This window comes from Pongo abelii, chromosome 1 (genome assembly GCF_028885655.2).
Source record: "Pongo abelii isolate AG06213 chromosome 1, NHGRI_mPonAbe1-v2.0_pri, whole genome shotgun sequence".
NCBI lineage: Eukaryota > Metazoa > Chordata > Mammalia > Primates > Hominidae > Pongo > Pongo abelii.
Genome location: NC_071985.2, coordinates 68,139,011 through 68,152,972, shown reverse-complemented (window position 1 = coordinate 68,152,972; position 13,962 = coordinate 68,139,011). Strand labels below are relative to the sequence as shown.

Sequence of the window (13,962 nt, the reverse complement as noted above, 5' to 3'; positions counted from 1 at the left end):
GTACTGCTGGATTAGTGGAAACTCCTCATAGTGCCCTCCAGATTTAAAAGTAGATTTTAGAGTAACTTGAGTCAGAAGACTTCATAATGGGACTTGGGGACCATCAAGACAGATCATGCCAGCCACCTTCCTAATTCACATGCACAGGGGCACAGCCTAGCATTTCAAATTAGTCTTCAGTGGGACAAGTGTATTGGGTGGACTTCCACCAGCTCCAAGCCTTCTTAGAAAGATCAGCAGATGAGGTGTCTTTGGGTATGTTTAGAATAAGACAAAAGAGACAACTAAGTCCACTGTTCACCAGATTGAATAATAAAACTGCTAGGAGGCAGTTAGATGCTCTGCTCTCTCCTGCTGCTTCTCAGTGTTTGGACAAAAACACCTGCCAGTTGAGTATGGTGCTGTGTATAGCAAAGGAGGAAGCTTGCAAAAGGCTCTCAGGAGTGTGTATGAGGAGCTCGTTGAGGTCAATGTGCAAGAGGGAAAGGATTATGCACCACTTAGCATAGAGCTAGTGCTCTGGTCACATGACAAAGAAAGATGGCAGAATAACAATGGATTGAGGGTTCGAGGGTGACCCCAAGAAATGCTGAGGCATGGACCATGAGGAAAGATAAACCCCAAATGGCAGCCGCTAAGCAGTGACAAGGTCAAAGTGGTAAATTTAAAATTTTCACAGAAGCAGATGAACATATCCTTATCTGCAGATCCTAGAGAGACAGGCACTGCCAGTGCAAAAGGGGAAACTTCCCCATGGGTCTTTAGAATTTTTAAAGTGCTTTCACACTCTTTATTTTATTTATCACTGAACAGTCCTGTTTTACAGTTGAGAAGTGGATTGCCTGAGGTTTGACTGGTCTGACTCATTTGACTAGTAAGTAGCAAAGCCAGTTCTTGAGCAACCTTGGTGTTCTGATTTGAAGTTCAGTGTTGTCTCCATTATGTTAAGCGCCCTTTTACACATCATGTTCTAGTTAGCTCCAAGCAATTAACCCCTGTAAGCTAAGAGCAGTGGCTTGGTATAGATCTCTCCTCAACCTACAGATCCTTCTGTCTCTACCTGGTGACAGACAAGACCTATGGGTAGATGGAGAAGGTCATCCCTGAACTTGTCCATCCTGATGTTTCATCTGTAACTTTTTTTTCCCAGGAATCCTCATAGATCCTAAACTGTTTACAGGGAGTGTGATAGCTTAGTATTTGAGATCAGGAAGTACTTGGTCCTTTTACTGTTTCCTTCTTTGGTTAAAACCCTCCAGTGGTTCCCATTTGAAAGGCACTCTAACATCACAAATAAAAGCATAGGTTTCAGAGTCAGGCATATTTAGGCCTGAATCCCAGCACTATTATTAACTGCCTTAACTTTGAACCTCTGCTTCTTCATCTGTAAATGAGGATTCAAAATAATATTTTGGTCCTATAAGCATTAAATAAGGTAAAATGTATTTAATGTCTGCTATAGTGCCAAGCACTTAGTAATTGTATAATAAATGATAGTTATTATTTCCTACCAAATAATAGTCCAGACACATTAGTGAGACTCTCGAGGCTCCTCACGGCATGGCCCCTCCATCTACCTTTCACTCCTGCAAGCCTGGCCATTCCCTGAGGCAAGAGATTCTTCAGATCCCTGAGCTATTCCCGCTCATGGGGGAGGGCAGAAAGCCATGGCACTTAAAGGACAGAAGGGTTCTTTAGAACCTGATGTCCCTGCTCTGCCCTCATGGGAGGAGAATCAATTCCTGGCAGAAATCAACTTGAGAGTATGTCGTTTGAGAAGAGGGGACTGGGAGGTGAAGAGCAGGATTACATTGAATGATGAGTAATTACACATGAAAGATCTGGAGGGCAGCTTGACAATTGAGCTGGAAAATTCTCGTCTTTTACTGATGAAACAAGAAAAATCTGTGTCTTTTTTTTTTTTTTTTTTTTTTTTTTTTTTTGCTGGAGAGCAGCCAGGAACTTACCAAATAAATAGAAAATAAATGGTAAAATGGGTGACCCAATTGAGTCCCAATTAAAGTGAGACCAGTGCATCCTAGTGTGTGGAATTGTCCTTAGATTTTAACATTAGAGTCAATTTTTGAAACTGATAGAAATTTTATTAATGAGGCAGTGTAAAAACATCTGATTATCATTTAGTAGCAGAGACTAGCAAAGTGTTATTGAACAATTACATTTAAATGATTTGTAAAATGCACGTGAATTATTTCCTAAACAATGTGCCTCAATTAAGGTACTTGAAGAGCTCATCCTTTTAGTTTGGTGAAATGTCTTCCTTGTGATCTTGTTGGCTTTGATAATGGCTTAAATCACTCTTGTATGTATGGATTTGGGAGCAGTACTTTGGCCTAGTCCATGTGTAAATTATATTTTAACTAATGGGGACTAAATTGTTGAGGCTTTTCTTGACTCCGGGGCTTTGTTATTCAGTACTCTCTTCATTTCAAATGGCAATTTTAAAATTGGTTATATCTTGCCCCTGTTAACAAAACTGAGGATGAAAGCATATTTTTCTGCAGCTATTCCAATTCATAGCTTTTCAATGGCTCCTCTGCAGTAAGAGACCTGATGAAAGATGCGTAGAGCAATGACTAATTTTTTTTTTTATTTTACTTTTGGCCTGTGTCTGATTGCTATCCCTGGCTCAGACCTGTGGGAGTTAGGATGTGACAAATAGCCCCCCCCTCCAGTGGTTTGGCAGCCACATTCAGCTAAGATTAGAGTGTACCATTAAGGAACCCTGTTTTCCAAAACAAGGGACAATGGTGAGTTTGCATTATAACATGCATTATATGATATATGTGGTAATACAATGAATTATACCATGATGTTTTACTAGGATTCTGGGGGGAAATTAATTCAAGAGAGCAAATTATATCCTTTATCCAGGTGTGTGGGAGGAGCAGGAAATATCGGGCCCTCCCGCAGAAGATGCATGTCTATGAGCATGACCTCTGAGAACCTTTTCAGATGCTGCAGGATAGAAAGGTCTCCAAGATAAGGACTTGAGCTAAGCAGAAGGCAGAAGCTTGGGGTGTGTGATCCTAGATCACCTGCCCATATATTGATCTCCTACCCTATTCCTACATCTTAGAGATATGAAAGATTATCCCTTAGTTCTTAAGACAAATGTAGCCTGGGGAAAGAGAAACCTTTGTAGTTATTTTGGTAAATTTTTTAATTGATTTCATTTTTCCTATGGCAGCTTGCAGTTATACTTTTATTTATGTGCTTGTTTACTTGAGGTCTGTCTTCCCTACTAGACTAGGTAAGTTTCAAAAGGTTGGCAACCTCATTTGTTCACAACTGTATATCCAGTATGCAGAATAGTGCCTGACATATATTAAGGACTCCACAGATGCTTGGTATATGAAAGAGTAAAGATGTGTTTGGCTGACCTACCATATGCCCTGTCTTATATGTGAGAAGATGCTGGGGAAGATATTTCTGTCCTCCGAACATTTAGAGGTTGTCACATTAAGGATTTAAGGTTTATAAGTCCTTGGGTCTAATTCCCAAGTCATCATTCATTTGGCATTTATAGTGAAAATTAATTTAATTTTGAATATGGGATCATTTGTTGAGTAAAATAACCATTAGAAGTCTTTGCTTGTGACATACAGTAGTGGAACATAGGTTTGCCATACATTGGCAAAAAATAAGAAAGGAAAGAAAAAAAGTAACCTTCATCACAATGTCCAACTAAGAACCAAAACCTGAATTATGAGCACTTCTTCTTAGCAGCAGGCCAGGCTAGGGAATCATGAGATGCAGGTTCACCTATGTTTCTAAACTCACTCAGTGAATGATCTTAGGCAAGGCACTTCCTCCTGGGGCCTCAGTTTCCTTTGCAGTTGGGTGGATTTCAGGGATCTCTTCCAGCTCAATTTCACTGTGCTGTTTGACAGAACCTTGAACTAAAACCTGCTGGTGCAGAGCCTTAGTGGTTAAGAGCAAGAGCTTTGATCATCATACATGCTTGGGTTCATGTCCCAGCTCTGCCAGCTGATGTTGGGCACTCAACCTCTCTGAATCTCTTCTGTGAAATGGGAATAGTGATTCCTATGTGCTAAAGTTAGGAGGTTTAAATAAAGATTTGCACTAAAATTGCTTAGCACAGAGTCTGGCCCAGAATAAATAAATATTCAAAAAATTTAGAAGTTGTCATTATTTCTATCTTGAAGATATTTATGCCCTGACTTATTTTAAATGCCTCACCAGTAGAACTGGGATGATTTTTTACCTTCAAGCTGCACTGTATGCTCACAATGGACTGGCGGTCATTTAATTTATCAAAAGGCAAACTTTGGTGTAACATCATGATCTTGACAGACAAATGCCTCCCTCCCTTATTTCAAGTTGGTTTAATGGTGTTGCTCCTCCGAGCTTCTAAGAGACATCAGTGAGTCTCTCTCTGAGTGGTTGCGTGTCCCTCTTTAGATGAAACCCTTTATAAGCCTAACTATGCCAGTGTGTGAAAGAATTTCTGGCCCAGAGTGGGCATAGTTCCTGCAGCCTGGTTTCTTATAAATTCACTGGAAACAGAGTTTGTCTGAAGACTGCATAGGAAATGAAAGTAAACGCCTGCACTTAGAAAACTGCAGTTAAACCAGACTCCATGGAAATGACGCACAATACCCAGAAGTCTATGTAGAATTGTCACTTGTGCTGGCAGAGGGCCTTCACCCCTGCAGGCTGGGACAATGGCCATGGAGCAAATGGTGTGCTGGCCCTTCCTTTCACAAAGGTGTGGACACTCTAAGTGCCAAGGCTGTGGGTGGGGTCCCCTGGGCCTGTGCTGCTCTGATTCCCTATCATTGTAAGGTTCTCTTTTCTCCCTGAAGTGTTTTGACTGTCTTTCTTCTCTCTACCCCAACCCCATTTTTTGTTTTGTTTTATTTTGATTTTCTATGCTGTCTGATTGGATCCTCCATAGGAACGCTTTGGGGTAAATATGTTCGATTATCTTTGAAGTAAACGATACAAGGAATGAGTTGGAGGAGCAAGAAAGTATGGTTGGGAGGGGAGGGGCTCATGCACTGAGAAAAGAGTGGTCAGTTTTTATTTATATCCAAGGGATCAAAATTAGGAGTCACCAAGCCTTCTTGGGAAATGGTCATTCTTATTGGTTTGGGTATGTATTCGGCTCATATGTTGCCTCTTTTAGGTATTTAGACAGATGAGCCTAATGCAGTGAAATAGTTTGTAAAATATGCCAAAGTCTCTGGATGCTAAAGACCATATCAGTGCAAGGCTTTTGGATTATTTATATTCAGATCTAGGATTGAATAAAAGTGACTTGTAGGTCATGGCCTATAATCATTAAAAGAGTCTTAAAATAAACATTCTGGGCAAAGTCAGCATTCCTTGAATTCGACTAAATATATTTTGGCCTCGCTTTCTGTGAAAGAATAGATGGACTTTTATCTCCCTGTCAGGAGGGCGGGGTGGGGGGTAGGTATTGCAGGAAGGTCGGGGGGAAAGCAGCCGGAAGCCTTGCAGTTCCCACCTGATGTTCTGGACCCCATTTCCTCAGATTCTTGGTGTAAGAGTAATCTGAGTCAACATGAAGAAAGAGACAGAGCCTGACTCCACTATTTGGAGTCTTGTTGTCCACCATTTGTGTGTTTTATAAATGACAACTATTTGAATTGAATGCAAATATCTCGGGATGAACAGAGAAGAAAGAGAAATGCAAGTTTATTTATTCATTTTATTCCTAAAAATAAAAAGAGAAACATACTGTCACTATTAGGAGTAAACATTTCCAAGAGGCTGAATAGGGAGGATCAATAGCTGTAGGGCCAGGATAAAGGTAGGCTGGGCCTGCAGTTTGGGCCTCCTCCAGTTGAGTGGCTCTCTGCAGCCTGTGCTAGGTGCACACCATCTGCAATGGAAGGGACTGTGGGAACAGCCAGCCACACAGAGGTACTGGGGTGTGAGCCAAGGTCCTGGCTGGAAGCCTGCATGACATGCTTTCTCTGGAACACGTGGCCCAGCGAGAGTGTCATGTCTGCCACCCTGCCTCACCTTGCTGTCTCCTGCACTAACGAACTGTGTAGCGGTGACAAACCCAGATTAAGTCAAGTGCCCTGATGAGACTTGCTCTCAACTGTGGGTTCATCAATTCAGCGAATATCATTTGAGAACCTATCATTTGACAAGCACTGGATTAGGCACAGTAGGGATCTGAAGTGGGCTACTGCTCATGTTCCCTAGTTGATGTGTCTTCTGTTTTCATTGTGCCAGTGTGGTAATCAGCAGCATTAGACTGGTAGTTAGGGAAGGAAGTGTTTATTAACATATGTGCATGGATGCCTCTGTGTGCCTGTATGTTCCTGTGTGTGTGTATATATGAGTGTGTACGTGCATGTGTGGATGTTTATGCATGTGGATGTGTGTTCATGCGTGCACACTGGGAAGTGATTTGAGAATATTCCTGAAGCATTTTTCGTAGGACGTCCCTGGAGTCAAATCTGACTCAGTTTCTGGCTTCTTGCCTCCATCTCTCCCATACATCTCTCCCCTTTTAGCCTGTTGTTACTAATGCCATAGTTTGAATGTCATTTTTATTTCTCCCCCATTCCATATGATTCCCTGGGGGCCTCTCCCCTGCAGAACCAACAAAGGACGGGACATCAAGACCATCAAGTCTCTGCGGGTGCTCCGAGTTCTAAGGCCACTGAAAACCATCAAGCGCTTGCCCAAGCTCAAGGTAGTGTTTACAGAGTTTGTTCCCATCAAATCCCCTTCTCCCATCTTCTCTCTTTAGCCATGGCTGCCCTGCCTTTGGAGAATTTGTTCTGGGAATGTTCCTTTTTCTCACATGGATATTGAAGTTCTTTTCATCTGCCTGAACTAAAGGTCTTAGTTTCAAAGGAAAATAACCAACATCCCAAGAAATCTATAAGAAAGCTTTTCCTTTTAAATTCAGACCCAGATGGTGTCTTCTCTCCAGTGTGATATGTCATCCAAGAGGGAATCCTGTGTGGCTTTGTCCTGGGGCCTCCCATGTCCCCAGTGCAGACCCAGAACACCAGAATGGAAGCAACGGGATCCCTCTGTGTGTTCTGGTCTGCATATTTTTTAAGGCCAGGTATCCTGGGACATTTTCTTTTTCTTATAACTCAAGAGGAAAAGAGACTCTTCTAGTCCTACCCTTCATAATTTTGAGGCACAGATAGGTCAGTAACTTGTCCAAGGACATGCAGTCCATTTTTGGCAGAGGCAGAGAAGAAATGGGAAGTGAGCTGACATGAATTAAATTCTTCCTATTGCCAGGACCTTTACTAGGTATCTTACCCAGATTTCTCCTTGTCTAATACGCTCCCTGCTCAACTCCCCTGGGGCTCCACCTTCCACGAGTCTCCCTGCCTCTCAGGAAACCTTCCTGCGCTCTATCACACAATTCTGCTAGCCTGTTGAACCCACCTGCCCCACCCCGCATACCTTGCTGTTAATGGAAGCTGAGGCTCCGTGGCAGGAAAGTTCTTTCTCCCTGAATTCCTGTGAATGACAGCAAGCCACTTCCAGGGAGAGGACCAGAGCTCCTGGTTTCCAGCCCCAAAGTCTTTCTGCTGCTCAGGCCACACAGCCAGTCAAGACCCATCTTCAGGGGTTACACCAGAATACTTTCCAGCAAGCAGATTCAATTACCTAACTTCAGCATCACATGGAATCATGCAGTGCTTCTCAAGGTGTGGGTCATAGACCACCTGCATCAGGATCACCTGGGTACTTCTTAAAATCCAGATTGCTGACAACCGCAACACAACAGAGCCAGACTCCCTGTGGGAGGGGCTTGGAGTGTGCCTCCTAAACCGGCTTCCCAGGTGACTCTCAGAATATAGTGTAGTTTGAGAACTCCTGTCAACATTAAAAAGAACCCACTTGAGTGCGAGGCTCAGCTCCAGGACTTAGAAGCTATATGACCCAGGGCAAATTACTTATTCTTTGACTTTTTTTCACATGGGAAATGAGGACACATTGTAACTCATCCATCTGTGGTGTGGAGAAAATGAACTGACGTGAGTGGTCCCTGTTAGAAAACTCACCAGTTCCTCTGGAATGCCTGGGCCTGCTCTCCCAAGCCTGCCACGGAAGACACAGCTTGGGGAGGGCTCTTGTGCACTTGGCTCTCCCTTGCTTCTCAATTCCCACTTCCTATTGAATTCTCATCACCTCTGATGCTCTTTGGCCACCCCTACCCCAGACCTCCTTCAGGCCTCATAGTGCTGCTTCCCTTTCAGCCATTTAGCTCTGCAGATAGGAGGCAAAACTAACTGGGTTTAGGCCCTGATGTGACTGAAACCTGGCTACCTTTCAGAGCCCAGGGCCCTGGCCCACCGCATGGGTTCCCAGAGACAGACACCCATGCTCCCAAGGAAGTAGCCTGGCCGACTGCTGTCCTCCCTGGCTACCCTGCCTTACCCCCTGGAGGAAGCACTTCTCACAATGTCAGCTGTTTCTTACCACCTTCCTGCCCATAAATGCTTATTGGGTTCTGCCTCACACGCAGAGTGTGGCCAGGCTGTCTGGGGCCCTGACCCTTATCAGTATTGTCAGTGATCCTGCAGGGCAGGATTCAGTGGGCCTCAAGGAGAGTGCAGACAAGCTTGATGAGACTAGTTAATAGGCCAGAGAAAGCACCCTGCAACCTGGCTTAATTCTGTTAAATTAGAAAGGGCTAGTTCCTTGCTCTGCAGCTCCATAACCTGATAGAGACATAGGTGGCTCTGATGATTCCGCAAGGCTGCCTGTCACTTACATTCCCACAGTGTTGAACTAATTAAACCAGCAATGCTTCACCCAGTGCTGCAAAGAAGCAACTGCACAAATGCAGCACCACCGTGGGGCTAGATTGTCCTGTGAGCTAAACCTAAAAACCTAGAAAATAACCTAAAAATGGCCTGCAATGTGTTGAATTCCCATGTAACTCCTCACAGCTTAGGGCCTAGAGTGGAGGTCTCTGGAGGTCTGTCACCTTTTAACTGAAGTGTAAGTCCCTAGTTCTATCTACCCAGCCTCGCCATCTCTAAGAGAAGGTATGTATTGGTCTTTCCCACATTAATTCTATTGGTCTTCATCCCAAATGCAGCCACCTTCATTAGAGAACATTTACATGAAGTGCCGAATATAATCATAAATGTATGAACTTGCTATGAAATATTAGTGAAATGAACAAAGATGATGGTGTATTATTACCTGATCCTTTTAGAAAGGTAAGGAGAAAACAATACATAATCAGTATATAAATCGAATCTAAGAATGTCACCAAACAGAGCACAAGCTATTTAAAGACTAAAATGGGCTAAATGATCTCAAATATTCCTTCCAGCTATACACTTCTATGCTTCACACTAAGTGGAGTACCTGTACCAGGATCACACAGAGGACCAAATTCCTTGCTTGGTATCATCTGATTTCTACTGCGTTGGGTCTACATTCAGTTTCAGAACATGTGTTCCCATCCCAGGTGGTAGGTCCTTGGAGTCAGAACCAGCTTAGAAGCCAGCCCTTAATCTCATGAGCGCCACCTCACCTCTTAGCAGGAAATTCTCTCCTGGGACAACTTCTTGGTGGGGCTGGGTAGTGGTGGTATGGCCCAGCTCGGCTCTAGGCAAGTGTGCAGACCATCACAGGGTTCACACAGCAGGGCTGTTTGCTCTGTCCACAGGCCGTCTTCGACTGCGTAGTGACCTCCTTGAAGAATGTCTTCAACATACTCATTGTCTACAAGCTCTTCATGTTCATCTTTGCTGTCATCGCAGTTCAGCTCTTCAAGGGAAAGTTTTTTTATTGCACAGACAGTTCCAAGGACACAGAGAAGGAGTGCATGTAAGTGCCACCAGCGCATTCCACTTGATTTTGCTGAAGCATGTCCTGATGAGCCCACTCCACCCCCACAGGTCCACCCTCCCTCCCTCCTTTCTATCTTACCCATCTCCACTCTTCTTTCAGCAAAAAGACAAAACGGAATCAATAAACTTTTTATTGAGCTCCTCTTTTGTGTCAGACATGAAAACTTGAGTGTAAAATGTCTCGTACCATGACATTTTACACTCGAGTTTTCCTTTTAAACCCCTATAACGAACTATTGAAATGAGTTTTATTTGCTTATTATACAAGTGGAAGCTAAGACTCAGAAAGTTTAAGCAAGTTGCTCAAGGTTACACAGCCAGTAGTGAAAGGGTTAGGATTTACTCCTGTATCTATTGGGCACCAAATCCCATTTTTGCTCCATGGTAAAAATACCTTCATTTAATAAAATTCCTTTTGCCTTACACATGTATAGTGATCATTATTACCCCCACATTATTGTGGCCTGTAGAATGTGCTGACTCTTCCATGAGCTATAGTGAGGAGGCTCTCTTTCATTTCTGCTCTGGTTTTAGAGGCAACTATGTAGATCATGAGAAAAACAAGATGGAGGTGAAGGGCCGGGAATGGAAGCGCCATGAATTCCACTACGACAACATTATCTGGGCCCTGCTGACCCTCTTCACTGTCTCCACAGGGGAAGGATGGCCTCAGTGAGTGATTGAGTTGGCATGCTTGTCTGTGGCTGTTTTAGGACCCCTGGTTGCCTTGAGAAGCTGACTCAAGATGAACAAGGCTCACCCTTTGTTATTGTATGAGGGAAAGTAAGGTTTTTTGAGAAGGTGACACAGGCAGAAAAGAGGAAGAATGAAAATTCTTCAGGCAAAAATGGAGAAGTGGGTGAGCAAATCAGGAAAATATTTGAAACTCTTAATGTTTTAGCCAATTATTGAGGAGTCAAGTGGAGCCATCTGACTTCTATGGAACACATGAGTTTTGAACAGCCCTGTACCCATAAGGAGAGTTCCTGAGAGCTGTTATAGACAGATTTATCCTCCAGGGGGGCCCAGCACCTGAAAGCCTGAGGATTGAGGGTTAAAAATGAGTTGGCAAAACCCAAAGGCACTTCCTGTGATCATGAGGAAGACCACAGAATGCAGGTCTTATGCTGCCCATAGCTGAAAGCTAATTTCTCAGAGACTTAGCAATGACTAAGACACCACTTTCTGGTGGCAGCAGGTTCTACTTGGCAGCAAAATGTTAAATGGGAATCTGGGAGTCTCTTTGTATTGAACATGACAACCTAAACTATGAAATGATGTCCCTCTGTTGCTTAGGAGTTGAGTGTGTGATGGAACAGAGGCTAGAAAGAGAAGTGGATTGTTGATAGCAGGATATGACAGCTTGGGTTTGGACTCAAAAAAATTAATGGAGGATCTGCAAAGTCAAGTCAGATAAAACATTATAATAGGTGGTACATTTCCTAACGAAGCCAAGACTGTCATCCACCATCTGTGCCCTCTCGTTCTGTCCCCAGAGTTCTGCAGCACTCTGTAGATGTGACAGAGGAAGACCGAGGCCCAAGTCGCAGCAACCGCATGGAGATGTCTATCTTTTATGTGGTCTACTTTGTGGTCTTCCCTTTCTTCTTTGTCAATATCTTTGTGGCTCTCATCATCATCACCTTCCAGGAGCAAGGGGATAAGATGATGGAGGAGTGCAGCCTGGAGAAGAACGAGGTAACAACAATTGGTCTAAAGTGGGGAGCAGCAGGGGCTCCAGAAAGGATTCTTGGGCCAGCAATGTAAGAAAGGAGGACTGCATTTTCTTAACTTGATTAAGAATTATAGACAGAAGATGGGAAAAGTAATTATTCAGCCATTAAATAAACATTTTCCAAGCACCATTTAAGGCCCACATATGAGGCACGGAGATCTGGAAGATATGTAAGATGTTTAACATGCCGTCTTTACCTTTGTGTGCACATAGTCTAGAAAACAATGATAACTTCAGATATCTGCTTATCTGACTGTGACCTTCCCTGCCATGTATTTGCTGTAAGGGCAGGGAATGTGTCTTATTGCAGCTTTTCCAGCAACAAGCATAGTTCTGGCACATTGTAAGGTTTCAAAAACTTTTTTTGTAATTTCTTTCTTTTCTTTCTTTTTTTTTCGATGGAACTGAACTAGAAACTGTTAGGGACTGTAAGAGAAATGCGACATAAAGTGCTGTAGAAATACATAGGTAGGTAGATCTTTACTTCTGACTAAGGACATCAAGGAAGGCTTCCTGCCTAAATAGCTCAGCCACATGCTGTGTAAAGGACTTTTTAAATAACCATGAAGTCCCTCCTCCATGTGACAACACCTCCAGTTTTGTGTACTCCTTTAAGGTGATGCCTTGTCTGTGGTTTTGTCCAAGTGACCCCAGTTGCCCTCTTTACTTGCCCAGCCCTGCCCTTTTTCCCATTCACCATCCTCCTCTTCTGAGCATGGAACAGAGCCTGCCATGGTAGATCTAGGGGATTTGAATTTGTGCTAATAAGCATGACTTTCTTGCAGAGGGCGTGCATCGACTTTGCCATCAGCGCCAAACCTCTCACTCGCTACATGCCGCAGAACAGACACACCTTCCAGTACCGTGTGTGGCACTTTGTGGTGTCTCCGTCTTTTGAGTACACCATTATGGCCATGATTGCCTTGAATACCGTCGTGCTGATGATGAAGGTGAGAGGAGAGAGGCACAAGGGCCCACTGAGCCCCAGCGATGGTTCCCTCCCAGGGCAAGTGGGAAGACACCCCAACATCCCAGCCCATCACTGCTTTACCTACTTTTCCATCATTGAATCCTTTTGTGATCTTATTTTGTTCAATAACCCAGCCTCTGGGGCTTTGGGGGTCCACTGAGCAAAATGCAGTGCAGACTATAGTAGCCATCCAGGGGCTCCCAAGACTTGCGATGGCAATGGGAGGCAGCTTCAGACAAGGGTGGAAAAATCAGGAGACAGAGATCCACCATCACGGGGTCTAAAGGAGCCTTGGAGTATTCAGAGAGGCTCATCCTATTTAATACTAAATGACTAACTCCAGTAACTAACTCTAGAAAATGTTTCTTCCCTGCCTACCCTCATCTCTAGGAAGACTGGCTGTTTTGCTATTAAGTCTGGTGGGGCGTGGGTCTGTGTTTTCATTTGTTTTGTTGGGTAGAATATGTGGTTCTCCTCTCCAGCACTCGAAGTCCATCTCTCCTCCTGTACCACACACCAGAGTGTCCCACAGGGCAGGAATAAGAGATGGCCAACCTCAGTGACATGTATTCCCCCTCTTACCTTAAGGCTGTGATTCTTTCTCTCTTCTTTTTTCTTCCTGGCAGTATTACTCTGCTCCCTGTACCTATGAGCTGGCCCTGAAGTACCTGAATATCGCCTTCACCATGGTGTTTTCCCTGGAATGCGTCCTGAAGGTCATCGCTTTTGGCTTTTTGGTATGTTGCTGAATCCTTCCCAGCACTGGGCTTGTCTCTTTCTGTTGGGTGCCTTCCCAGTCTTTGTTGAAGGGGAGGTGGTTACTGCTATTCCAGAAATCACCTACCTAGATGTGGGCTCGTTTTGACTGCTCAGTAAACTGCTGTAGAGACAAGATGATGTGTGAGGAAGCTGGGAGAAAGGGCAAAGGAAGCCACAGCCATCAGCCTGGTCCTGTGAAATTCTGTCAGCAGTCCAGAGGCAGCCATCACTGAGTTTTACTAGAACTGCAATTTATGTGTAGATGAAGGAGGAAGCCAAAGATTGGACTAATAAACTTTGAGTGCTTATTTACTGGTAAAAGGCATAACAGTTTTATAACACAAATGGGAAAATACCTATCTCTCTTAGCCTCAAACATAGCAAATAATAGATTTTACCTATTAGTCCTTCTGCCATTAGTAACATGAAGAGTAATTTCTGCCAAAGAAAATAGGTGTTTATTACTTATGCCTATAAAAGCTAATGACCTTTAAGGGGTGTGTGTGTATGTGTGTGTGTGTGTGTGTGTATGGAGTGCAAGGGGAAGGATTCTGGAATTGAGTTTGAAGAGGTTTGGGGATGATGAATTTTTCTGCCATGAGCCCTCTTTTTTCTTCTCCTCAACTACTATTAAT

The 13,962-nt window shown here is 43.7% G+C and overlaps 1 protein-coding gene across 1 annotated transcript in view; it reads left to right on the top strand.

Moving 5' to 3' along the window:
- LOC100456069 (voltage-dependent R-type calcium channel subunit alpha-1E) overlaps positions 1-13,962 on the top strand; it is a 338,487-nt gene that overhangs the window by 278,570 nt on the left and 45,955 nt on the right. The window contains exons 25-30 of the mRNA XM_054524611.2: positions 6,622-6,718; positions 9,680-9,840; positions 10,398-10,535; positions 11,360-11,561; positions 12,384-12,548; positions 13,195-13,305. Of these exons, the coding sequence (XP_054380586.1) occupies positions 6,622-6,718; positions 9,680-9,840; positions 10,398-10,535; positions 11,360-11,561; positions 12,384-12,548; positions 13,195-13,305 (874 nt within the window). The remainder of the gene's footprint in view (positions 1-6,621; positions 6,719-9,679; positions 9,841-10,397; positions 10,536-11,359; positions 11,562-12,383; positions 12,549-13,194; positions 13,306-13,962) is intronic.